At 46.3% G+C, this 25,250-nt stretch overlaps 1 protein-coding gene across 2 annotated transcripts in view; it reads right to left on the minus strand.

The window, feature by feature from the left end:
• LOC145404846 (E3 ubiquitin-protein ligase RNF181-like) overlaps nucleotides 1-5,207 on the minus strand; it is a 28,569-nt gene extending 23,362 nt beyond the window's left edge. The window contains exons 1-2 of one of the 2 annotated variants that reach the window (XM_080276345.1): nucleotides 5,121-5,207; nucleotides 785-923 (exon numbers count right to left, since the gene is read on the minus strand). In XM_080276345.1, coding sequence (XP_080132471.1) covers nucleotides 785-895 — 111 coding nt within the window. In that variant the 5' untranslated portion in view covers nucleotides 896-923; nucleotides 5,121-5,207. Of the gene's footprint in view, nucleotides 1-784; nucleotides 924-5,093 lie in introns of both variants that reach the window. The other variant, XM_080276344.1, reaches the window with a different exon arrangement.
• Between the last annotated feature and the right edge of the window lie 20,043 nt (nucleotides 5,208-25,250).

The following is a 25,250-nucleotide window of genomic DNA, read 5'->3' on the forward strand; positions in this document are numbered from 1 at the left end:
CTGGGATTACTTAAGACGTTTTGTACTGTCGGCACCATGCCAACAGCGGGATTGTACGGGTTAATAAACCAACATAAAAACAGTTCAGTACTAATACATCCACTGTATACCATACAAGGGACCGATGCAACTCTTCTCACTCAGCAGTAAGGGATCACTAAAGTGTGTTCATCAACCTCCCATGCCAACATACTTTCAAAATACTGTACATTACTAGAAAGCTGTCTTGGTGATAGGCTAATCTGAGAACACTAGAATCACTTCACACACATAGTAAAGCTTAGCTCCTACACCTGAAGGACACTTTTTGTATGCTATTCTATTTCAGCTAATTCCAGGTACTGTACTTTTACTCAGCAAAGGAGTCCCTCTAGGACAAAAAGTAAAACAGTCTTCACTAACCTCTTCTACCTATCAATATACTTTGTGTTTAACTCATGACAGATACTTTTAGTCAGCTTAGGAAAGACCTCTTGGGGCAGAGTGGCTAAACCCCAACTAAACATCTTGCCCTTACTGCCACTTAATATACCATACTGTAGTTTAATATTTTAAGTTTTAATTCTTAATCTATAATGTATAGAATGCAACTACATATTGACAAATAATGTCTTAAACTTCAAGCTACTGATTATGGCATGATACAGGTAATACAATATGCTAATTAATCAAGTTAATTTCCATTTAACAAAAGCCACGCACGATACATATGTGATTAAATTACAACAAAGAATTTGCACTCATCGTTTCACTCTTATAAGCCTGTAGAGAGCTTTGGTCGCACCTGCCAGTATCCACCGTGCAACAGTAGCCGTGCCACATGCAGAAAGTGGTCTGGGGTCTGGCCGGACTCCAAGGGGCGGCAGTTGTGTTCATCAAAGTATGATGCCATCATTCGTACTCACATTACACCACCATCACACCTGCAACACACAAGATAGGCTGGGTCATCTTAGATCATGCACAATCAAAGCAAGGAGGGCGACTCAAAAAAAAAAAAAAAAAAAGTCAGTACAGTAGGCTATTTACAAGAGGTCCATTTCAAATATTTATCACACTTGCTTAGTGATGCATAGTGGCAATCATCATCTACACTTGATGCAATGCTGTCTACTTCCTCCTTCCCCCTTTCCCATCTAATATGCTATAGCAGTAGCTCTGTGTGTGTGTGTGTGTGTGTGTGTGTGTGTGTGTGTGTGTGTGTGTATTTTGGGCAGCCACAACTACACATTCAAATCGCACCAAAATTGGCACAAAAATCACAAAAAATTCGCTGATGTGAAAAAACTTGGTCCTACTATATTTAATGAGTGATTAAAGTTTGACCAAAAAACACCACTCCCGGCGTGAGTGTGTGAAATTAGGGTTGCATTCATTGTAGAGTTTTTTTTGGCTTTATATCAGCCACCTTGATGGCTGATGGTGACAATGTTAGACTAGAACAGCACATAAACATGACTCGGATTACCTGAAATGATTGCAATCCACGCGCGAAGCGCAAGAAAACGAGTGAGAAGCAACATAAGACTAGAACAGCAAAATAAACGGACCATCATGGGCCCTTTGATGTTGCCTTGATGGTCGATAGTGACAGCGTTAGAATAGAACAGCACATAAATGTGACTTGGATTACCTGAAATGATCGCAACGTGCATGCGAAGCGCAAGGAAATGAATGAGATGCACGAAGAAACGAGTGCGAAGCACGAGAAAGCGAGCGCGCAGCGCAAGAGCTCTCCACAGGAGCAAGTGCAAGAGGGCCAGAAGGGCCCACGAGCACTTGTTCTATTTCTATGTCTGTCCTCTCTTCCTACCTATCCCTTTCCTTTCTCTCACTTTTTATTACTCTTCTTTCCACTTCAGGTGGCTCTACACCAAGTGACAAGCCTACTGGTTTACGGCAACTAAGGAAACCATTTATAATGCTGGGTGGTAACCAAATAATCATATAAAAGGGTGACTGGAGCACATTATGATGCCCCTGTTAAGTGAGTGGACAGATGCAAGTATGGCATCCCTCCAGCAACCAAACAAATTTACTTCTCGCAGCAGCAGCAAGGTGCTGTTAGTAGCAAGGAAACATCAGTTCACTGCAGGGAACAGCCTTGCAGGGGTAGTTGCTTGCTTGGAGTTGATAGGTCTGCTCTGTGGGACAGGCTGGGGTTGATTGACAACAACAACAGTGTCAACAACAGCCAAACTTGCTATAAATTCCATGGCAAAAACAATAAACATTCTTCCTTAATGAAATATGACCTGATTATCGAAGTTATAGGCTTAAAAAGTGATGAAAATGTGTACGTATTATTTTGCCATTAGTGGAAGATGGTGGTGACCATCATCCACTCACTTGATTTAGGGCTACATACTTCTCCCTTCATATTTATCATTCTTTTTCTGTGTCTGCCCTCCTCTCTTCCTATTTCTTCCATCTTTCCTGTCACTTTTTATTACTCGTCTTTACTTTTCAGCTGGCTTTACGCTGAGTGACAAGCCTAAATGTTTCCTGTAAGCCAGGAAACCATTTACAACACTGGGCGATAACCATATAACCCATATTGTTCCCTACATGCAGTATTGGGCACCGATAACTAAAAAGTTAACTTCGATAACGATATTTCAGTAACTTCAATTTTTAAAGTGACCGATAATCCAATCATTTTAATACATAGTTATCGGAAGTTAACAATAATCCTATAATGATAACTTAAAAAAAAAAAAATTTAGAAACCAAGGAAAAAAAGCTTCAAAACCCAAAGAAAACACTTATTTATGCTAAATCCAAGAATAAGTAGGCATTTACAAACCATATAATTTTCACCCCTATACAAAAATAATAAAAATTAATCATTGCATGATTATGTTGAACATATGAAACAAATAAACAATACTGTATATCTGAGCTATATATTTTATTTGAACAACCTACCACATATATATACTGTACATGTAAATGACAACAAACAGAATGAACGACAAAGTATATCAATTATATAACCAATTATAGATTAAACTTTCCTGTTACAAGAAACAGAATTAACAACAAAGAATAATAATTGTACTGAAGAACCTAAAACAAAAACGTAAAATGATAAAAATTTTATCGGATAAAAACTTAATGGACATTACCACACTGGACTAAAAAATCAGAAGGTAACTGGTCTGATAATGATTATGAAAATTAACTTCTGATATTGGCTCAATAAAAAAAATTAACTTCGATAATTGAGGCCCTCGGAACCATAAGGTACAATCCGCCAGAAATAAAAAACAGAGAAACACGCATTTAAAGTTTTCATACATTCAAAATGCCATAACTCTGAGACCATTGAAGAGTTTTTTTTTTTTTTTTTTTTTTTTTTTTTTTTAAGCTAATGGCATCTACTTTTACATGGAAACACTTTCACCTTGAAAATTGTATGGCATTTTGAAGCAAAAATTTTTGAATGCGTTAAACTCTAACTGCGCGATACCACACTGCAACATTTGTTCAACAAAATACCTGTAGTAACATTTTGTTCCTCCTAACAAAGATATTCAGTCTATCGTATGTCTGATGGTAAGTATAAGCTTGTACTAAATCCCATAAATAATTTCATGGAAAAAAAAAATCCTTTCCAAGCCAATGGAGCCACAATAGTCATCAATAATCGAAATGTCGAGTGTTGACTCCAAAATCTTCCTACGTTTTGCACCACAAAAGAATTCTGATACATAATGTTATTTTAGTACCAGTACTAATGAATAGCAAAAGATGCAGGCATACACAACCACAGCCAGAGAAACAGAAAGGAACTTCACTGTCACTTCTTGAATCACCCGTATTAACAGTAAATCCACCAAAAATAAGCAAGACAATGCCGAGCACCAACAAGCTGTGGCGATGCGGGTGAATGTAGACAACAGACTTGGGGAGAGAGAGAGAGCATTCAGACGCGCTGATTGGTCAAGAAAACATGGCTCGGGCCACCGCATTGGTTTGGGGATTCCGAGACAACATGAGTCGTGTCTTCTCATTGGCCCACTGAGATACGGGGGGGGGGGCAGAATGTATCTCATGGACCTAAACTCAAGCTCTCAGACAACCACTCACACGCACGGCTTCACTCCCCACTGCAAAGAATGGGAATTTCAACCACTCTGACAAGACCACAGAATACATCCAACGTGCTCTCCAGGCAGAGTGGAAGTTGGTGAATACTCATTCATTCATTCATTCATTGCCAGATGCCATGTATCCCAAATGGGGTGACCAAGGGCTTAGAGTTAATTGTTTTACAGGGAGGGGCACTAATCCTCCACCAACCCCACTTGAGACGTAGGGAGAACGTTATGTCAGCAGCATCTGGTGTTCCCAGGAGGTCACCCATCCAAGTACTAACCAGACCCAACGTTGCTTAATGCAATAAAAAACCCATTTTCCCCAAACATGGCGGAAAGTACCTTATGGTTCTAAGAGCCTCAATTTTTTTATCAGATTATCGTTTTAGTGCCCAACTTTGTCTACCTGTCAACGAGTGGGTCAGTGGAGAGTTAGTGACTCTCCCTGTAAAAGAACTAACTCAAAGTCAAAGGGCCACCCCTTACGGGATTATGACATCTAGCTACAGATAGATGGATGAAAAGATTACAGAAACTCATTAATTTTGAATCCAAACCAAACCTAATAGTCCTAATATAACCATGGAAGCAACATTCTTTGATCTTAACCTATGTTTTCTTCTGTACAACTTGAGTTACATTAACAAATAATACAAAGATGATTAGTCCTCATGATCATGACATTTTCAGCAACTGAGAGGAAGGGTGGGCACAACTAAGTCTCAAAGGGGCTAGAGGCCTTGCCCCTTTGGCCTGTCGATTACAAAACTGATTTCTGTCTTTAATAGTAACCAGCACAAAGTGTGGTAACCCGCCCCCCTCTTCTTTTTTTGACTAGAGCCCATGTTCCTAAATTCTCTGTGCTCCCCACTCGTGAGACACCACTTCCATTTTGTCCATTTCATATGGACTAGTCACACAACTTCTTTATCGAATGGTGAAATAAGGTTTGGTGAAACCAGCATAAAAACTAAATAAATAAATCAACTTTACCTGACCGAGGTATCATGTAGTCCTAACCTTCGGACAACTCCCTGGAAAATGACTGGTCAATCTGAATCAGTATCGTGAGTAAGCTATTATCACAACTGTCAGCCATTACAACATGTGATCCTTTCTCGGACTGTCCCTACACGTGAAACGACACATCATTAAATCACCTATACGAGTATATGAAACGTAATCCTCGTTACACCAGTGGCTGTCACACATAAAGGCCAGTATTAAATGTGGGAATGTTAATATTTTACACTACAGGAGTAACAATACTCACCATTTATTAATATGTTTGTTCCTTTCTATAAATGAAAAAAGACTGACTTAAGTTCGAGTATGATAAATAATGATAACGAAGAAGGTACAGACCTGTCCTTCGAGTGAGAATGCCTCATCTGTACCGGTACCTGGCTGTCGTCCGAACGCTCCCCCGCCCACTTCGGTACTGCTTGGGATTGCCCAGTGCCCCAGTTTGCCTTAAATGAAATCTTGAAATCCATTCACCCTCTTTTCTCTCCTCTCACCGCTCTTCTATTCGTCCGTCTTTCCTTCTTCCTTCTCCCACTTCCATATACCTCTCTTTTCCTTTCATTCCTCTCCATTCTCATTTTTCCTTTTCCTCTCATTCTTCGTTGTTCACTTCTCTCCTATTCCCCCTTTCTTTATCTCTTCTTTATCATCCTCTCGTTTACTCCCCTCTCTCCTTCATGTCTCTCCCTCCTATTTCCTCTCTCCTTTTTCTCTCTCTATCCATTCACCGCCTCCTATCCTCTCTACTTAACTCTGCCCTACATGCGCTTGAATCTTCTCTCCTCCCTCTTTCCTCCTCCTCCTCTCCTTTACTCCCCTCCTCTTTTCTTGTTTGAGTATTCTTCTCTCCCTCCTTCCACTCATCCGCACTCTCTTTTACATTCCCTTCCTCTCTTTTTCACTCACCTCCATCTACCCCCTGCTTCTCCATCTCTTACTTCACTCAACTCTCCCTGCCCTCTCCCCTTTATGCCTGTCCACCGTTTTGTCCCTCAGTCCTACACTCTCATTCTCCCTTTCCTATTGTTATGCTAGGTGTTTAAGGGGCGGCTTGCCGTCCCTAGAACGCCTAGAGTGCAGCAGGGTTCTCTTTCTAGACCGGAACTTAGACAAACAAGAGAGGGCCAGGGCATAAAACCACAGGACAACAACCTTACACGTATATTGGCAAATTCAACTGATGTGGAACGAGTAGACAATCTTACACAATTTCATGGACAAAAATCAATACATAGGCTGGCATTAATGGGTCTAGTATCGCACAGGATACTGTATACGCAGGAGTCTAAATCTGCTTCAAGAAGGCAAAGGCACTATTACACTGTTCGTGGTGGTGAGGCACTGTCGTGAGGCTTTCACATAGGCTGAATACTGGGGAGGGTGATATTGACTTGCACAAGGGAGAGGAATAGTTACATGTGTCGTTACAAGGGGGCAAGGGTAATATCACTGCTGGTAATATTCACTGTCTATGTTTCTGTATTCTACAGTAGAGTCTTACTTGGCCCCACTGGAATTCACTAGGGCGCCTGTTCTTTATTCACTTGCCTCGGTCTTTTCTGGCCTCACTGTATTCACTGTAAACTCACTTTTCTACTCTTAGTGCCAATGTCACTGTTCTCTATAAATTTACTGTCTTTTCGTGCACACTTAGTTCCACTGGGGGAAGGGAAAGTCCAGGGCTCACCACTCTCGGCCCGGGGTGGGCGGAGGTCCTGTGGGAGTCCCATCGTCACGCGGCCACGGGACCACTCTCAGGGGCGTCGTCTCTCTGCTAGGGCTCGGGCTGTGTGTGGCGAAAGACCCCTCACTGTCGGGGCCGGGGATTGGGGTCTGGCCCTTGGGACTGGGGCCGAACAGGCGTCGGAGGCGCTCACTCAAGCGCCTGGTGGAGGACAGGCATCGCCTTCGTCGGCCCGGTGGTCTGGGGGACGTCCTCGGAGGGGCGCCGGCTGTGGTCTTCTGCTGGGGGCGCCGCTGTCAGGGCTGGGCTGCGGCGTCGCTCTCGGCCAGAGTCTATCAGGTAGGCGTCCTCTTCCTCCGCATGGAGGGAGAACAACCCCGGGAACAGCACAGGGCCACTCCACCAATCCTCTGAGTAGTGGTCCTCCTCCTGGAGGTTGCCCCTCGGCCTGAGTGGACAGGCAGGTAACCTGTGCTCCTGCCGGAAGGCAGGACTGAGCACAGCTCACAATTCGTTGAGGAGTCACAGGGGGCGAGAGACTTTGGCGACTCTCCCTGGCGCGGCTACAGGCTGCTGCCAGGTTCCCTTGGGCAACAGACAGAGGGCGGCTGCAGGCCATCCCTTCACTGTCGGCGTGGCTACAGGCCATCGCTGGGGCCCGACTCCCTAACGGGAGCTCAGGTGAAGTGTGGCTATAGGCCTTCGCCTGCATGTTGGTGTGGCTACCAGCCGTCACCAAGGTCCCGCAAGGAGGGTGCCTTGCAGGAGAGGAGCTGCTACAGGCCGTTGCCGGTGGCGTGCCCTCCGAGGCAACTACAGAAGGATAGGGGACGTACCTGTCTCTCCCCAGCATGGCTATAGGCCGTTGATGGTTTCTGTAGGGGGTGTAATAAGCACTAGGCGGAGCGGCTACAGGCTGTCTCCTAATTATGACCTTTTTTGTGAGTGGTTAGAGGCCGTCTCTGGTGCCCGACTACAGGCCGTGGCCCTTTCTTTTTGTGAGCAGCTATGGGCCGTCTCTGGTGCCCGGCTACAGGCTGTGGTCCTTTTTTGTGAGCGGCTACAGGCTGTCTCTTTAATAACTGAGCAGCTACAGGCCATGGCTGGGGTGCTGCTTGGAACTGTTAGGCCAGTTCCACCCCGATCATGTCGGTGGTCAGCTTTCACGGAAGGTAGTGCTCTTTGACTAAGGTGGTGGCGGCAGGCGCATTCCGGGGAAGAGGGACACGCAGCCCGGGCGATCTTATGGCCCTGCTGCCCGGGCGCAATCCACGTACCATCCAACCCTCCGTGTTCTCCTCCTGGGGGTGTGGTGGCGGCTTGTGTTGTCACTGCCGGCATTTTACCTATTAAAATGCAGTATAGTGCCACAGGGGTCGACTTAACACCCCCAGAAGGAGCCCACAGAGAAGCAACAACAGTGCGCCGGGACTCAGGGTGACAGCAACATAAGTCCGCCCAGGCCATGCGCCCCTATGACCTGGAGCTCACCCGCCACCACCATAGCAGGAATATAAGACTACCTTCCTGGCGAGCCTTCCCCAGCCAACATCAGGGTGGAGCTGTTTCTCCAGGTCCAGTCACCATCCCTGAGATGGCCAGTAGCTGCTCAACCCTCCTGAAGGAGACGGCCTGTAGTCACTCTGAGGGAAAACGGGAGACAGCCTGCAGCCGCTCCTGCCTTTGTCAGGAGACGGCCTGCAGCCATTCCCGCCTTTGTCAGGAGACGGCCTGTAGCCGCTCTGAAGGTGTCCTTTCCTAGACGGCCTGTAGCCACTCAAGCCTCCTGAAGGAGATCGCCTGAAGCCGTTCTGAGGGAAAACAGGAGACGGCCTGAAGCTGCTCCTGCCTTCGTCAGGAGATGGCCTGTAGCCGCTCTGAAGGTGCCTTTCCCGAGACAGCCTGTAGTCACTCAACCCTCCTGAAGGAGGCGGCCTGTAGCCGCTCTGAGAGAAATCAGGAGATGGCCTGTAGCCGCTCCCGCCTTCATCAGGAGACGGCCTGTAGCCGCTCTGAAGGTTCCCTTCCCGAGGCGGCCTGTAGCAGCTCAACCCTCCTGAAGGAGATGGCCTGTAGCCGCTCTGAGGAAAATCAGGAGACGGCCTGCAGCCGCTCTGAGGGAAATCAGGAGACGGCCTGTAGCTGTTCAGAAGGTGCCCCTGAGTCAGCTTGTAGCTGCTCCCTCCCCCAGGCCGGGCCTTAGCAACGGCCTGTAGCCCGCCCCCAGAAGGCCACGGCCAGTAGCCATGCCTTACGGCAGGAGACGGCCTGTAGCCACTCCTCCATCAGGTGCTGACTCCTGTTCACCAATCTACGACTCAGAGGGAGTCCCCTGCCTGGAGGAGTGCTGGAGAGGCCCCATGACTTTCCCTGGCCTCATCTCCCTGCAGCTGGATCTGGAGAGGACTCACCTGACGGACCCCGACGTAGGCCGGCGCCGCAGCCCCTTCCTGACGGCGCCACTGAGCACTGGGGACCACAGCCCTTGGGACCCCCAGACCGCCCCCAGGACCCCCGGGCGGGACCTCCCTACACCCAGACACCGGAGATCTTCGTCCCCCATCAGGCACCAGAGCGAGAAGTTCAGGCAGTTATTCGGCCCCAGCCCTGAGGGCCATACTCCCGCCCCAAGCCCCGAAAGCGCGGGCCCTTCACTACCTGCAGCCCCGGACGAGAGAGGACGCCCCTACACATGATCCCATGGCCCCTGAACACAGAGGCCTCCGGCGGAACCCAGCCCCGTCAGTAGTGAGGCTGGGTCACCTCCGTTGCCCTTGTACCTGGCCACCATGACGCCCAGACCTGAAAGGAGTGACAGTGAAAGCACAGTGTCCGTGACTTAGTGAAGTGAAGGCAGAGCAGTGAATTAACCATATAAAGGAAGTCAGTGAGAGAAGCACCAGTGACAATATAAATGTGGTGGAGTGAATAAGAGTAACAGTGAAACCGTGAACACGGACAAGCAGTGAAATACGGGTCTATTACAGTGAATACGCTACCATCTGATAACGCCACATCATACTAAAATCATACACAGACCCCAGTGTTAAATTAATAATTGGCAACAGCGAAATAGTACCACCCACTCCGCAGATATATAAAACTTGGACTTCCTGCAATAATAGTATATAAACCTCTGCCCTAAGTGCTATTCACCTTGCTCGACCTTGACCTGGGTAGTATACTGCGCGATACTAATAACCCATATCTAGGCCTAAGAATTATAATTGTCCAGTGTATCTGTATTCGTGACATCTATCCGTTCCACTGTAGAATTTAGTAATACACGTGTAAGGTTGTTGCCTTGAGTTTTTGTATCCTGTCTCTCTCCTATTTGTCTAAGCTCCGGTCTAGAAAGAGAGCCCAGCTGCACACTAGACGTTAAAGGGACGGAAAGCCGACCCTAAAACACCTAGCATTACACTCTCCTCCTGTCCTCCCAATCACAGTGTAGCCTAGAGTCTCTACAGTAGTGGTACTCAAATGGCGGACCGCGGTCCATATCCGGAACGTGACGGGCTTAGGTACGGACCTCAGCAACATAGCCATTGAATGAACAATTATACAAAAGGACCTGTGTGTGTGTGTGAGAGAGAGAGAGAGAGAGAGAGAGAGAGAGAGAGAGAGAGAAACGTGAGAAAGTAAATATCTTAGCTCATTTCTGTCACTGTTAAACTACCCCACGTTTAGTGTTGAAAGTTCACAAGATGAAATTATGACGAAAGGCGTATGCACAACGCTCACTCGCTCGTCTCGCGCTCACAATGCGCACTTTACTGGTTCTTCCCACCTCCCTCGCTCCGTATTCTTATCTCTCGATCCATGCAGTCTCCTCCCCACATATTCTTTTTTGCACACAGTCCCCTTCCCATCCACTCTCACCTCCTATCCCCTACCCTCCCTCATTCATCCTTTCTTCCTCCTCACACTACCTCGCCTTCCCTCCCTCCAAATAGTCCCTCACCTTCCTTCCTCTCCACACTCCCTCACTCTCCCTCCCTCCCTCCCTCTCTCCCCATACTCTCTCAACTTCCCTTCCTCCTCAGCACTCCCTTATCCACCTTCCTTCTTCACCGTCTCTCCCTCGTCAGACTCCTTCACCCTCCCTCCTTCTCCACTCCCTCATTCTCCTTCTTCTGTACACTCCTTTACCTCACTTCTCTCCCTGCACTCCTGCATCCTCCTTCCCTCCCCACACTCTCTCACACTCCTTCCTCACACTCCGAGGCCCCTCATTCCTTCCACAGGCTTCCTCACTCCCCCCTTCCCTCCCCACACTCCCTCAGCCACCCTCTCTCCCCACCCCCTCACCATTCCCCTCTCCCCACATTCTTTCACTCTCCTTTCCTGCCAAACTACCTCACCCTCCCTTCCTCCTTTCATTCCTTCATTCTACCTCCTTTTGCCACTCTCCCTCACTCTGTCTATCCCTTTCCATCGAGTGGTGTAGTAGTGTATTAATCCAATTCCAAGTCCTTCGGGTAATTTATATTTCCGATAGATTCTCTCTCTCTCTCTCTCTCTCTCTCTCTCTCTCTCTCTCTCTCTCTCTCTCTCTCTCCATGGAAATCTACAGGTTGTATCCTGGACTTATACGACTACAGATTTTTTTTGACCCTCTAGTATCAGTATCTTGTCAGCCACGGTAAGGTGGAGACGTGCGGCCAACTGCTCCTGTTCCCGGTTCCCACTCCGTCTATCCTCAGGTTTGTAATACATTATTACAGCTTTCTACGCAACTGTCAGACAGGTTATAAATTAAACGAGTTAATTTTCTTAGAGCTAAATAATTACATCTTCGTGGTTAGTGTGGGTATTAACTTTATGATTTCTTGTTGCATTATTTTATGATGCGCGTGAAGGTAAATAGATGTACTGTAGTTTTTGCTGGAGAAAAGGAGAAAAGGGTAGGGAGAAAATCGGCGACCAGCAAATTTTGGCAAATGAAACGAGTAGATGATGTCAACATTAACTGGTGACAGTCTTTTTCGTTCGGCTGAATTCCTTTTTGCATTTTCCTTCTTCTATCTCGCAGTTTTGCCGATTCCTAGCTTTCTTTTGTCATGTGTAGAGTACTTTATGTGTGAAGATGACGGGTTAGTAATTCAAGGGTTGTGGTGTGGTGTGTGGTGTGGTGTGGTAGTGGGTAGACGAGGATGGGAGCAGTGGCTGGCTAAATGAAACATTGTATGAGTAAGCAGAAATATGTGACTATTCTTTGTTCAGTTTAATAGTATCTTCTGTTCTATCCCTTTTCAAAATATTTTCTTGCAGATTGGATAGTTTCTTTTTTCTTGTGTAAGATGGTGTCCATGATGGACTGGCAGGATGGCAGGGCTGCTGTTGTGATGTGTGGGTAAATGGTCACATATCAGCCACTCTGAAAACTATTCTGAAAGCCTCAAATTCTGCTCTGTACTGAAGATTGCAGTATTATTTCATATTCAGGGAGGGTTGCTCCTTCAGGTAAATAGGACTGTCTGGTGAAGACAGGCAAGATTCTCTTACTATTCGGACTAAGACAATTTACCTGTATTTCCCTGGCTGTCAGTTTTCCTTGACACTGGGATGCCTCCCAAGGTCAGAGGGTGAATGACTGAAAACGTACATAGTGTAGCAAAGGAGAAAAGAAACATACAGTACAATGCATGTAAATAATAAAAATTAGAGAATGTGTGTGTGTGTGTGTGTGTGTGTGTGTGTGTGTGTGTGTGTGTGTGTGTGTGTGTGTGTGTGTGTGTGTGTGTGTGTGCGCGCGCGCAGGGGTGCATGTGCACATACTTGCTCAGCTAAATTACCGCGGGACAGGACACAACACACCAGCTGTGGGAAACTCGCTGTTAAGAGAATCTCTTAGCAGGTGGAGTGGCTCGTAGGTATCGTCAAAGGCGGTAAAACGAAGGATTAAGCGTTCGCGCCTGATCCATCTCAGATTCACTATAGCCTTTCAAAAATTAAACCCTTTTGTTTCATCACTGCAACACGAATATTACCCCTCCAGCATATATATATATATATATATATATATATATATATATATATATATATATATATATATATATATAGAGAGAGAGAGAGAGAGAGAGAGAGAGAGAGAGAGAGAGAGAGAGAGACTAAATACATAACACAACCCGCTTGCAGTGTGCTGATAAAATGCAAAATACTGTATTTCACGAAACAAACAAAGGATTTTCTCTGAGAACTGCGGTAATGAATAAACTAATAAAACGATTGAGTAAAGAACTGTTAAATAAGAACTTAAGTCATTTGACGTGTTTTTTTTTTTTTTTAATAAAGAATTAAGGAAATCTGCTAAGAAGTGTTGTACAGTATATATATATATATATATATATATATATATATATATATATATATATATATATATATATATATATATATATATAATGAATTAAGAGCTATAATAAAAAAGAACTAGGGAAATCAACCAGCTTCACAAGTGTTACAGAAAAATTGAGGAAATCAACGGAGTGTAGACGTGTAAAAAAAAAAAAAAATTGTGTTCGGAAATGGGGACTCAACTGTAGGCTATCTTCTGACCTCCTTTTGTTTTTATCCTGCCCTGAGCTGAAAGCACTGGGTAGGCAGGTTAGACGGCTGTAAGGGGGCAGGAGGAGGGTCATCTTTGGGTAGGAGGGAGGGTGTGTGGGTGGAGGAGAGAGAGAGAGAGAGAGAGAGAGAGAGAGAGAGAGTGGTAGGGTGTTTGGATATGGAGGAGGGAGGGAAGGTGTGTGGGTCGTGACGGGAGGGAAGGAACGAAGGTAAACTGCGTGGATGAATGAAGGACAGGAAGGAATAGAGGGAGCATGTGTAGTTGTGAACGTGGATAGAAAAGTCAAAAGGGAAGGAAAGGGGGGAGGCAAAGTATGTGCGTGGGAGGCAACGAGAAATGTGTGTGTGTGTGTGTGTGTGTGTGTGTGTGTGTGTGTGTGTGTGTAATTCACCGGGTCGGTCAGGATCACTTGATGGTCGTGATCGTCAGCTTTTACCCTCCCGGAAGGGAGCTGAGAGCTCATATAGTCCGATCTAAGGGCAAGGCTGTGACCTTCACACACGCACACACCCGTCCCCTTGCTCAAGGGGGACAGTAACCACCCACTTCGTCAGTGAAACTTTTTCGCAACCTGAGCGAGGCGCGAACTCCCGTCCAAGCGAGAGCGTTACCACTGCACCAGCGAGCGGTGTGTGTGTGTGTGTGTGTGTGTGTGTGTGTGTGCGTGTGTGTGTGTGTGTGTGTGTGTGTGTGTGTGTGTGTGTGTGTGTGTAAGAGATGGCATAAATTAATTGAAATGAAGTGATAAGGGAGAAAGAGAATAATGGAAAGGCGAAGGTGGGATTTTTCTTTATAAATAACAGAGTAGAGGATGGGTGGGAGGGAGAGAAGGGGAATGGAGGAATTGGATAACATGTGTGAAGGGAGTAGAGGGGGAAGAGAGGAATGAGGGTGGTAGGGAATATGTGAGGAAGAGGGAGAGGGAAAGAGGGGGAGAGAGTATGGGAAGAAGTGAAGGAAACAAAAGGATGAAGAAGAGAGGGGGTGTGTAAGTCGGGAAGGAGAGGAAGGTATATGAGGAGAGATGAAAAAGGAATGTGCGAATAGGGGAGGGGAAAGTGAGGGACGTGTGAAGAGGAAAGGAAGGAGGAGGAGGAAGAGAGGAAGTGTGTGAGCTGGAGAGGGAAGAGGGAGAGAAAATGTGAAGGAGGGATGGGGGAAGGGGTGGATGAATGACGGAGATAAGTAGGGTATATTCGAAGAAGCTGGAGGATAAAACGGAAGGGAAGGGAGTGTGTTGAGAAGGGAGTAAGTTATACGAGGGTGAGGGAGAAGGAGTGGGCAGGGGGGGGGAATGAGGAAAGGAGGGAGGTGCTGGGGGGCAGGTGAGCCGTTGTCAGTTTCACCTCCCACAGCAATGACCTCCCTCCCTCCCTGCCCTGCCAACGTTACCTACTACACTACTTCATTACTCACTGACAATATTCACCCATGCCCAATACCTGCTCACTCTTCTACTCCAATACCCTCTTACTCTACTCCAGTAATTTCTGGCAATACTCACTTCTATACCCTCTTGCAATGCCGACCCAGAAACCAATACCTACCCACACTGCCCATCACACTATTTCAGTACTCTCTGACAATATTCATCCAGTACCCAATGCCTACTCACTCTACTACTGTAATTTACCCTCTTGCAATACCTCTCCAATACCCAATACTTACCCTCACTACCCACTGGCAACTACAACCTTCTCATACCTCCATTCACTACTATTCCAGCACCGTAGTCATTCCAGATAGCTTTCCTGTCCCTTTTCAATATTTTCTTTCAATACCTCTTCCACTGCACTCCTTTGGTTTATCTTGTCCATTCTTCCAGTACTCTTAGCTTCCTTTCTAGTAGTTTACCAGTCTGTTTATATTGCCCCGTCAGTACACTCTTTCACCACCCTCTGTCTGTCTGTCTATCTGTCTGTCTGTCCGCCTCCATCTATCTCTTTCTGCGTCTGTTCAACTATGTCTTGTATGTATTATGTATGTATGTACGTATCTACTGTCTGTCTGTCTATCAGAAGTGAAGCAGTCCTTCACTTCATTTATCTTCACACGCATTCTTTGAGAGAGAGAGATAGAGATAGATAGGTAGATAGATAGATAGATAGATAGATAGATAGATAGAGAGAGAGAGAGAGAGAGAGAGAGAGAGAGAGAGAGAGAGAGAGAGAGAGTTTATGTTTCACTGAAACTGTTCCATTTCTCCCTCGTAAGTTTCCCTGGCATGCTGAGATTCGTTTAATTACCCGCTCAAACAAATGCTTAGAGAGAGAGAGAGAGAGTCTAAGCATTTGTTTGAGCAGGTGATTATACGAATCTCAACATGCCAGGGAAAGTTACCAGGGAGAAATGGAACAGTTGCAGTGAAACTTAAATCTCTCTCTCTCTCTCTCTCTCTCCCCGCACGAGCCCGCAATCCTCTTTTTAACCCTTTTATTACTAAACATAAGCCTTAAATTGAAAAAATCGTTTGGTGATAGCCCGATATAAAACAATCAGACTGAAGAGGATAATATGGTAGTTAGCAGGAAGAAACGCGTGGTAATGAAGGTACAGTCGGGGACAAAAGCTCGCCTAAATATTTCCCCTCTCCTGGTTCTCACTTTTCTCTACCGGCTAATATTCTTATTAAGCTGGGAGAAACTTGGCTTGCTGACCTGGGGTATGTTTAGCTGGGAGAGACTGTATGTTGAGCTGGGGTATGTTCAACTGGGAGAAACTTGGTATGCCGAGCTGGGGTATGTTTAGCTGGGAGAGACTTTGTATGTTGAGCTGGGGTATGTTTAGGTGGGAGAGACTTGATATGTTTCTCTGCCAGTAGTTGATGTTGTGTGATACATATATGGATGAATGAGGGAATGTGACGGACATGCCCTAATTGTGCAGCACATGGAGTGTATAACTGGCCAACTTTTACCTCTGGCTGCACTGTGGGTCAAATAGATAATAGTGAAACAGTGAGATGAATCGATACAAATCCTTCCCCCCCCCTCCTCCCTCCCCTCCTCTCAGCTTCCTTTCTTCCCTCAGCCCCCTTACTACGATGACGTACTCTTTCTATGTGCTTTCACCAGACGATTTTCTTTAGTTTTGGGGGAGAAATCAGGTTCTGAATAGATTAATGGAGCCTCCCTCTAACCCCGCCACCACAAATCGATTCCGTAAAGTTAACAAAAGCATCTGCAGGGATTACAAAGCTCACTTATCTGAGGAAGTTTATCCCCTCAGTCCGACGACATATTCTAACCTGACTACCTTAAGGAGATTTTATTCACCTTGCATAGCCTTCATTAACCCCATCACCCCGAGAGGTCTCCCAGAAACAGTACCAATTCGTCCTCCCCTCTTTCTTATCCTCTTCCCCACATCCCTCCCCCATCCCCTCTTTCCCTTCTTCCTTACCCGCTTCCACAATCCCTCCCCCCCTCCTCCTCCCCTCTTTCCTACCCGCTTCCACATATCCCTACCCCTTTCCACCTAGCCCTCTTTCTTACCCGCTTCCACACGCACCCCTTTCCCCCTCCTAAAAAGGGTGAGAGTTAGAGGTGGTGTGAATTAACCATTTGACGCTGAGTTTCTATCTGTTGAATAGAATCACCTGTCGTAAACCCGAGTACAGACAGACAGACGGAAAGATAGACAGAGACGGACAAACAGACAGGCGGAAAGATAGACAGAGACGGACAAACAGACAGGCGGAAAGACAGACAGACAGGTAGTCATACAAATAAAATTATAGAAATATACATGGAAACACACACACACACACACACACACACACACACACACACACACACACACACACACACACACACACACACACACACACAGCACCTCAATGGCCAATGTTAGCATACCTACCTTCTCATCTCTGACATTCTTGACCACAGTGGAAACAGAGTATGACTCTCTCTCTCTCTCTCTCTCTCTCTCTCTCTCTCTCTCTCTCTCTCTCTCCTTTTGTCTTTTCTTAGTTTTCTTTGTTTCCTTCTTCCTCTTCCTTCTCTCCACTATTGTATATCACCCCCCCTCTCTGTTTTAGTATTGGTTTTCTTATCTCTTCTGTTTTCCACTCCTATTTCTACTAAAGCGGGCCTGAGAGAGAGAGAGAGAGAGAGAGAGAGAGAGAGAGAGAGAGAGAGAGAGAGAGAGAGAGAGAGAGAGAGATCAAAGACTGACAAAGAGAAAGTAAGAGACAGTTGTAATGAAGAAAATATGAAGAAAGAGAGAGCATGGAAGGTGCCACGTCACTCATGTAAAGCAGGTCAAGTATCATATCAGAAAGAGTTATTTGCACCAGTCAGTCACGTCACACCACTCTCGTCACGTGCTGCTGTTGTTCTTGTTGCCAAGACCACCCGCTAATATTTACATATGTTATACTGATGTTGTGATAAGAAGTAAACGTTGTCAATATTAGTGCTTAATGTTCGGGAAGACATGTGGTTCAGGTGCAAGATCGGATCTTCCGCGGGAAGAGTGGTAGTGATAGCCACTCCCCATGCTGGTAAAGTATGAATGGGGAAGGGGTGTTGGTCCTATGAATGGCAGACAACCTGTGGTATGATAAGTCGAATGTATTACGCAAAATGCGACAGTCTCAAAGTAACAAGATTGTTTTTTAAAACTGTGACATTCATGTAATATGAAACTGGAGAACATTCAACCGGCATTGATCAAGTCCTTCATACTTCCTAATATACAGTAGTTGGTTATACTAGTGGTAACGGCTGTAAAAAGAAAATTGATACCAGTAAATTCAGCAACCTGTCCACCTATGAGACACTTCACTGACTTTAAGAAATAATGATGGTGAGAGAAGACACACACAGCGACCCTCATGGATATATCGTAATCGTCACACACCATTCAAACACACAGCTCTCCCTTACACACGTGCTACACACACAACGCAAGGTTTGTGAGCGCCCTGGTTGGCTGTTGCCGTCGTCAGCACTATTTAACACTGCATCCCTCCGCTCCCCGCCCCCCATTCAACTATTCAGTTTCTGGGTGATCTTGACCAAGGACCCATCCTAACCCCCACCCCCTCCCTAATCCACAGTGTCTCTGAGTAGTTGCGTGTGTGTGTGTGTGTGTGTGTGTGTGTGTGTGTGTGTGTGTGTGTAAAATAGGGTTAAATGATATAGTTTCTCGTTGGTTTATATTTCATGTCTCCCTACACTGTACATCTGTTCTTATCCTGTTGGGCACACAGTATTTCAGTAGGGATGCTGCCTTATACTGCTCTTTCAGAAGAACTCTCTAATTACTCTTCCAGCACTCTTTTCATTGACCTTCCAATGTTTTATTCACTGACCATTGGTCTTCACGTACTATATGATTTATTGGCCTAGTTCCAATAGTCTATGTAGTGGTCTCCTAGTAGTTCGTACTCGGTCTATTGACCTTCCAGTACTCTATCTGTTGTCCATCCAGGAACCTGTGTATTGACCTTCCAGGACTCTGCCTATTGGTCCTCCATCACTCTATGTACTGATCTTCCAGTAATTTGCCAATTGGCCTTGCGGTACTTTATATACAGTATATTGCACCTCCAGTACTCTGTCTGTTGGCCATCCAGTAATTTGTGTATTGATCTTCAAATGCCGTACTCTGTCTATTAGCTTTCCAGTGCTCTGTGAACTGGTCCAGTCACCCCATCCAGTAACCCATCAGCCCTCCCCCACCTGACGGACCATAAACAAGTCTGATGTGAAGGGAAAGTATTGCTGATTAGCTGGCTTGGGTGTTTGCTAGCCCTGCATTTTTTGCACACGATTCTCATGGCCTGTGTCCATTGTGGGGACTATTTTTGTGGTGTGCTTCCCTTCACCCCCTCCCTTCCGGCCATAACTAGCTTCAACTCAACCAATAAAGAAATATCACTTTTACATGCATTAGGCTACTCTTACAATAGGTAATCCTTCTTCATTCGTACTTGGCAAGCATATGGGACCCTCTGAAGAGGTTCGGTGCTGCAGTGAACACTTTGCGGTTTCTAATTCCTATTGTGGGTAAGATGAAGACTGTCGGAAAAGATATAGGTTCTGCTTCTAAGAAGGGGAAAAAAAAAAAACTGATTTTTTTTTTTTCAGTGACGTGATGGGCGTCTAATGATCGCTTAAACTTCTCCTCGTGCCCGCCAGATTAAGGTAATGCAAATCCATTGATCCTTAGTCTACTACTTATATCTTCTGCCATTGCCATAAATAGCCTGAAAGGACACTGAGTTGCAGGAATGCGGTCATAGTTCCTTTACTACAAGAGGTTTCCCTTAACTTCTTGAATCATATGGCGGTTTATTCTTGCTACCTCCAGATTCCTCTCAGGGGAGATCTTTTGTAGAGAAGCGGCCAGTAATCTGTTTATTTAGCGCCCCAGTTCACAGTCTCTCCTGAATCGAATAAAATCGTCTGACAGCCAGGATAAAACTTTAAAAGTCGTCCTTCCCAAACAGAATGAAATCGTCTGACATGAGTGAATAAAGGAAAATTGTTATCATGGTGAAGGTTTAAGTTATTGCTCTCCTACGCCCTCTCCTTCATCTTGTATTATATGCCCTCATTCTGGCTTCTTTAATGTTTTGCAGAAATATCCAGTATCTAATATTAGTCACAACTATGGCCTGATCTCACTATTTATGTCTCACTTTTGACATTTTACAAGGTACACACACACACACACACACACACACACACACACACACACACACACACACACACACACACACACTGCTCGCCGGCTCAGTGGTAACGCTCTCGCCTAGCATCTGCTAAGACGGGGATTCGCGCCTTGCTCGGGATGCGAAGAGTTTCACTGACGATGCGGGTGGTTACTGTCCCTCTTGAGCAAGAGGATGGGTGTTTGCTTGTGTGAAGGTCAAGGCTTTGCCCTTAGATCGGACTATATGAGCTCTCAACTCTCTTCCGGAAGGGTAAAAAGCTAGCAATCACAACCATCGCGTGATCCTGACCGACCCGGTGAATTACAAACGATTAAAGTTTCACTGCAGCCAATTTCACCTAGTTTTGGATGTAGTGTGGAAAAATATTTTCAAAATCTCTTATTTACGACCACAGGACTCCCTGTATTAAGCTGGTGAACATTTTCACTCCGAAGCAGACTTTTCAATACATCTCTTTAACAAAACACCTGCTACCTATGCGGCTGCTCTCAAAATAAGTTCTGATAGTACCGTTGTTTTTCCTTAGGCTGTGAAACCCGGCAATGGCGTTCCAACGCGGTGGACTTACCCTGATCTTCACGTTTTTGGCTCTCCCGTGGTGTGCCCAGGCCTCACACCCCTCCGCCTCGCCACCGCACGCTGACACCACACTGCCACCAACCATTACGGTTGACGATGAAGTCATCACATGGGAGAAAAATAAGAATAACAGTACCACATTTTCATCCCCACACAATAATGCAGACAAAGTAATAATAGAAAATGAAGTTGGAGGTGAGTACAGAGGGATAAATACAGAAAATAGTCAAACCAATAATTATAGTGGCACTGATACCCAAATCTTGACGACTTCCTCAGAGTGCGTAAATAGTTCACACTCCCATGCCCAGAAATTGTGCCTGGAAGTTCTTAGGGACGTTCGTGTCCAAGATCTAGGCCTCATTCCAACAGATAGTGAGGTGAAGGTCTTGGAAAGCCTGAGATCGAGAGAAGGAGCTAAGCATCTCCCATCTCACGTCAACCACGGTAATTATGTACATATCCAGGGACAATACCACCCCCCTGCTCTTCAGTACAGCCCACTTAAAGCACAAAACAACCCATCTATTGCACAGTACAACCCACTTGATGCACAGTACAGTCATCCTAAATCTCAAAACATCCCAGCGAACAAACAGCACAAGCCATCTAATGCGCAGTTCAGTCCACCTAAATCTCAGTATCCCTTAGCTGATGTACAATACCAGCCTTCCTTCTCCCAAAACCAACTCTCTGGCATACAAAACCAACTCTTAGCACTTCAAAGCCTTCACTCTGTACCTCACTCTCAGCTCTTTCTCTCTGTAAAACAACCCTCTCTCTCTCAGTTCCATTCTTCTTCAGCTCAAACTCAGTCTTTAATTACACATCAAAACCAGCCCTTGTCTTCATCCCAAAGTCAGTCTTCAACCCAAAGTCAACCTCCTTCAACCCAGAGTCAACCTTCTTCAACCCACAGCCAAAATTCTTTAATTCAGAGCCAACCTTCTTCAACCCATAGTCAACCTTCTTTAATCCAAAGCCAACCTTCTTCAACCCATAGTCAACCTTCTTTAATCCAAAGCCAACCTTCTTCAACCCATAGTCAACCTTCTTTAACCCAAAGTCAACATTCTTTAACCCAAAATCAATCCTTTTCAACTCAAAGTCAACCCTCATCAGTTCAAAGCCAATCCTCTTCAATCCAAAACCAAATTTCTTCAGCCCAAAGCAGACCGTCTTCAACCCATCGTCAAAGTGTCTCAACTCACAACCAACCTTTAACCTCACAAAGCCAGGCCTCTTCAAGCCAAAGCCAACTTCTAACCACAATAAACGAGGCATCTTCCATCTCAGGCCATCCCTCCATCTCCCATGGCCATCATCGCATTAGTCCTCACAGCCACGCAGTCTCCCACACTAACACTCCTGCCCAGCCGATGAAAGACTCCCCTCTGGCATTTGTGCAACAGCCACAGTTCGATGACAAGAATGATCCTCAGCGTACAAACTCAAAACTCCTATCAGTGGGCACGCTGACTCACTTGGCCTCACACCTTGCCCACACCAAACTCCAACAACAGCTACAACAACAACAGCAGCAAGTACGTGAGCAATTACAGGAACGGCAGCTATTAGAACAGATGAAAAAGATATACCTGCAGCAAGTAGAGCTTGAAAAACAAAAAGAACTGTTAAATCAGTTCAGAAACAAAATTCAAGAGGGGAATAAAGTGGTCCATATAAGCACCAGACGGCAACAGCCATCACAGCCTGAACAACAAGAAATACAGCAGAACTTGAAGCAATATAATAGCAACAGACCTATACCTCAGAAGTTCCATACAGGTGAAGGGATTATCAACCCCAGGACTACTTTAACTAGTGAGGAAGAAGAAAATGATGACCAGCTGAAGAACCTGCCAGGAAAAGAGGGGAGGAGTGATATGTTGCACAACAATGCGAATAAGTATGTGAAGTCTGAACAGGGGGCATCTCATAGACACACACCAATAGATATGGCAGACATTCTCACTAATCTACAAATCCTCACTGTCCTAACCAACCATGGCCACCAAAACAACCACAACTTTGACAGACACCATCTTGCAGCCATGAATAGTGGTGGAAATGGTGGTAATGTGGTTAGTTTCCTACCTGGATCAGTGGCAGTGGGAGGTCAACAAGATAACCCACAAAATGAAGTACAGATGGAAGTTAGAGAGCTACAGAGTGGGAGTTCTTCAAATAAACCCTCCCACACTTTCCAGAGATTTTTCCATATCCCCCAGTTTCCCCTACACATGTCTCCCACACCGCAACAAATTTCTGCACCACCCCCGACCCCCAGCCACCAAACGTCTGTCTACCAGATCCAGGGCAGGACTAAGCTGTCAGACTTGCAGTCGTACTTTCCCAACCTTGCAACTTTCCCATTCTTTGATGATAATGCTGGTTCAGAGCCATTTATACAAGATACACCAAACTCCTCTCAAACATCACAGGACCCTATCTCTCTGCCCTCCCAAGGCTCTCTCAACCTTGCTTTTCCCTCTCAAGATTCTTTTCGTCCTAACCAACCAACCCAAGAGTCTCTCTACCCTCCCTTCTCTTCTCAAGATTCTCTCCACCCAACCCTACCCACCCAAGAGTCTCGCCCTCCTTCATTACCCACTCAGGATTCCCTTCACTCTACCCTGCCAACTCAAGACTCCCTTCCCCCTGTCCTGCCAACCCAGGACACGCCATATCCGTCCCTAATCCGACAAGACAATCCCCGGCCTAACCCACCTGCCCAGGACTCTCCTAATATATCCTCAGCTGACCAGCCAGATCATACCTCCAAAGAAACTGGGGTGGTGGAGACAGATGGGACAGTGGGCTTCAATGTTTACTTTCCTCGTGATCCACCAGCTACTCCCGCTCCTACCCAAATTTCCAGCACAAAACTTGAGGTCCACAGTCTTGTTGATGCATCTGGCCCCACCCTCGTCCACATCCCAGGCAAAAGCAGTCCCACACGCCTCACTCACGGCCAGGGAGCTGCAACCGGTGGCAGCTGGGGTGATGAGGGTGATGATGGTGGTGAGCGACACATCTACCACAACCAACCACTAGTTCTGCAACAGATCTTGCCTCCCAAGCCGCCTCATGATTCATCACCCAAGTTACCTCACCACTCACCACCAACACAGACTCACCATTCACCCTCCATACTGAGTCACCACTCCCCATCTCCTCTACCTGACAGCCTTGGAGTGGACCTGAATAAAGTGATGAATCAATTTGCTCACTCATCTCATACAACTGCATCTCCAGTCTGGCCCCACCAGCCATTCACGAGCAATGATGAGGTCCCTGTGAATCTGCCCAACTTCAGCCAGCTGGCAGCGCTGAGTCAGTATCTAGATGATCTCAAGCAGACCTCTCAGGCCGGCATCGGTCCCAACCACAGTCAGGAGGCAGTGTTGGCTGCTCTTCTTATGTCCTCTCCCCCTGGTCCTACCCCACCTCGTCCCTTGCCTCAAGATTTGCCCTATGTGCCAGCTCTCCATGGTAACCAGTTCCAGGATGCTGCACCTCCAGCACCACCAACAGAACCACTACCTCCAGCACCTCCCAATACTTTTCCCAGTGTGGCTTCTGATACTCCTGTGGCCTCAGCTCAGGACTGCCTTAAGAGCCGTCCATGTGCTATCTTTGCATCATGGCTCTTTGCCACAATCTCCACCTTTGCCTTTGCCATACCTGTCCTGGTGCCCTTTGTTGGCAGGCGTCGTCGACGCTCCCTGTTTCCTGCCTCCCCAGCCGCCATGCGGGAAGTAGCATCCCCAGGCTACTTCCAGGAATTGCTGGGGTGGGCTGGCCGTGATGATCCCCAGATGGTGGAGGCAGCAGCTGCTATGCTGAAGTTTCTGCGTCATCACCGAAACCAGCTGCTGGCGACTGCACTACAGCAGTCTCCACGCCCTGTCTCACCCCTACTGCTGCAAAACCTAATCCAAGCCCACCCAACTGTATTGTTGGACCACCTCAGACACTTCCTATACACCAATCACAAGGATGGCTACAGCAGTTCCCCCCAGGAAGCTGTTCCCCTAATGCCCTCAAATAATAATGTGAACCCTAATCTGACTTCTACCACAGCAGTCAAATCCCAGCCATCCCCTCATCCACTGGAGTCACCCACCTCTCACCTTGTGGTGCACAGGCATCGCTCACAGCCATCAGGAGGAACAGAGCTGCACAGGGTAGTGCCAGGGTGGGGCATGGGAGGACAATCATGGGAAGGGGCAGGACAGGCATATGGTAGGGTGAGGAAGGAGGTGACTGGGTTCTACAAGCAACTGTGTCAGGCAGTGGTGGGGCCAGACATTCCCCACAATGACGTCATCACCTTTATAGTCCAACACTGTCTCATTCTTGCTCATGTAGGACTCCTGGAATAACCTTACATCAGAGGTAGTGGTCAAGCTGTTAAAAGGAATTGGACTATGGTGCATGTGAATGACAAAAACTCCTAACCAACATTCACCCTCATTATGACACGAGGATATTGGTTTCATACCAACTGTTGTAGGAAACTACAGTATTTGAGGTTTTAAATTACACACACACACACACACACACACCGTTTGACAGCTCAGTGGTAACGCTTTCGCT

This window comes from Coenobita brevimanus, chromosome 65 (assembly GCF_032717465.1).
Source record: "Coenobita brevimanus isolate Jiangsu-jjx chromosome 65, ASM3271746v2, whole genome shotgun sequence".
NCBI classification, from domain to species: domain Eukaryota; kingdom Metazoa; phylum Arthropoda; class Malacostraca; order Decapoda; family Coenobitidae; genus Coenobita; species Coenobita brevimanus.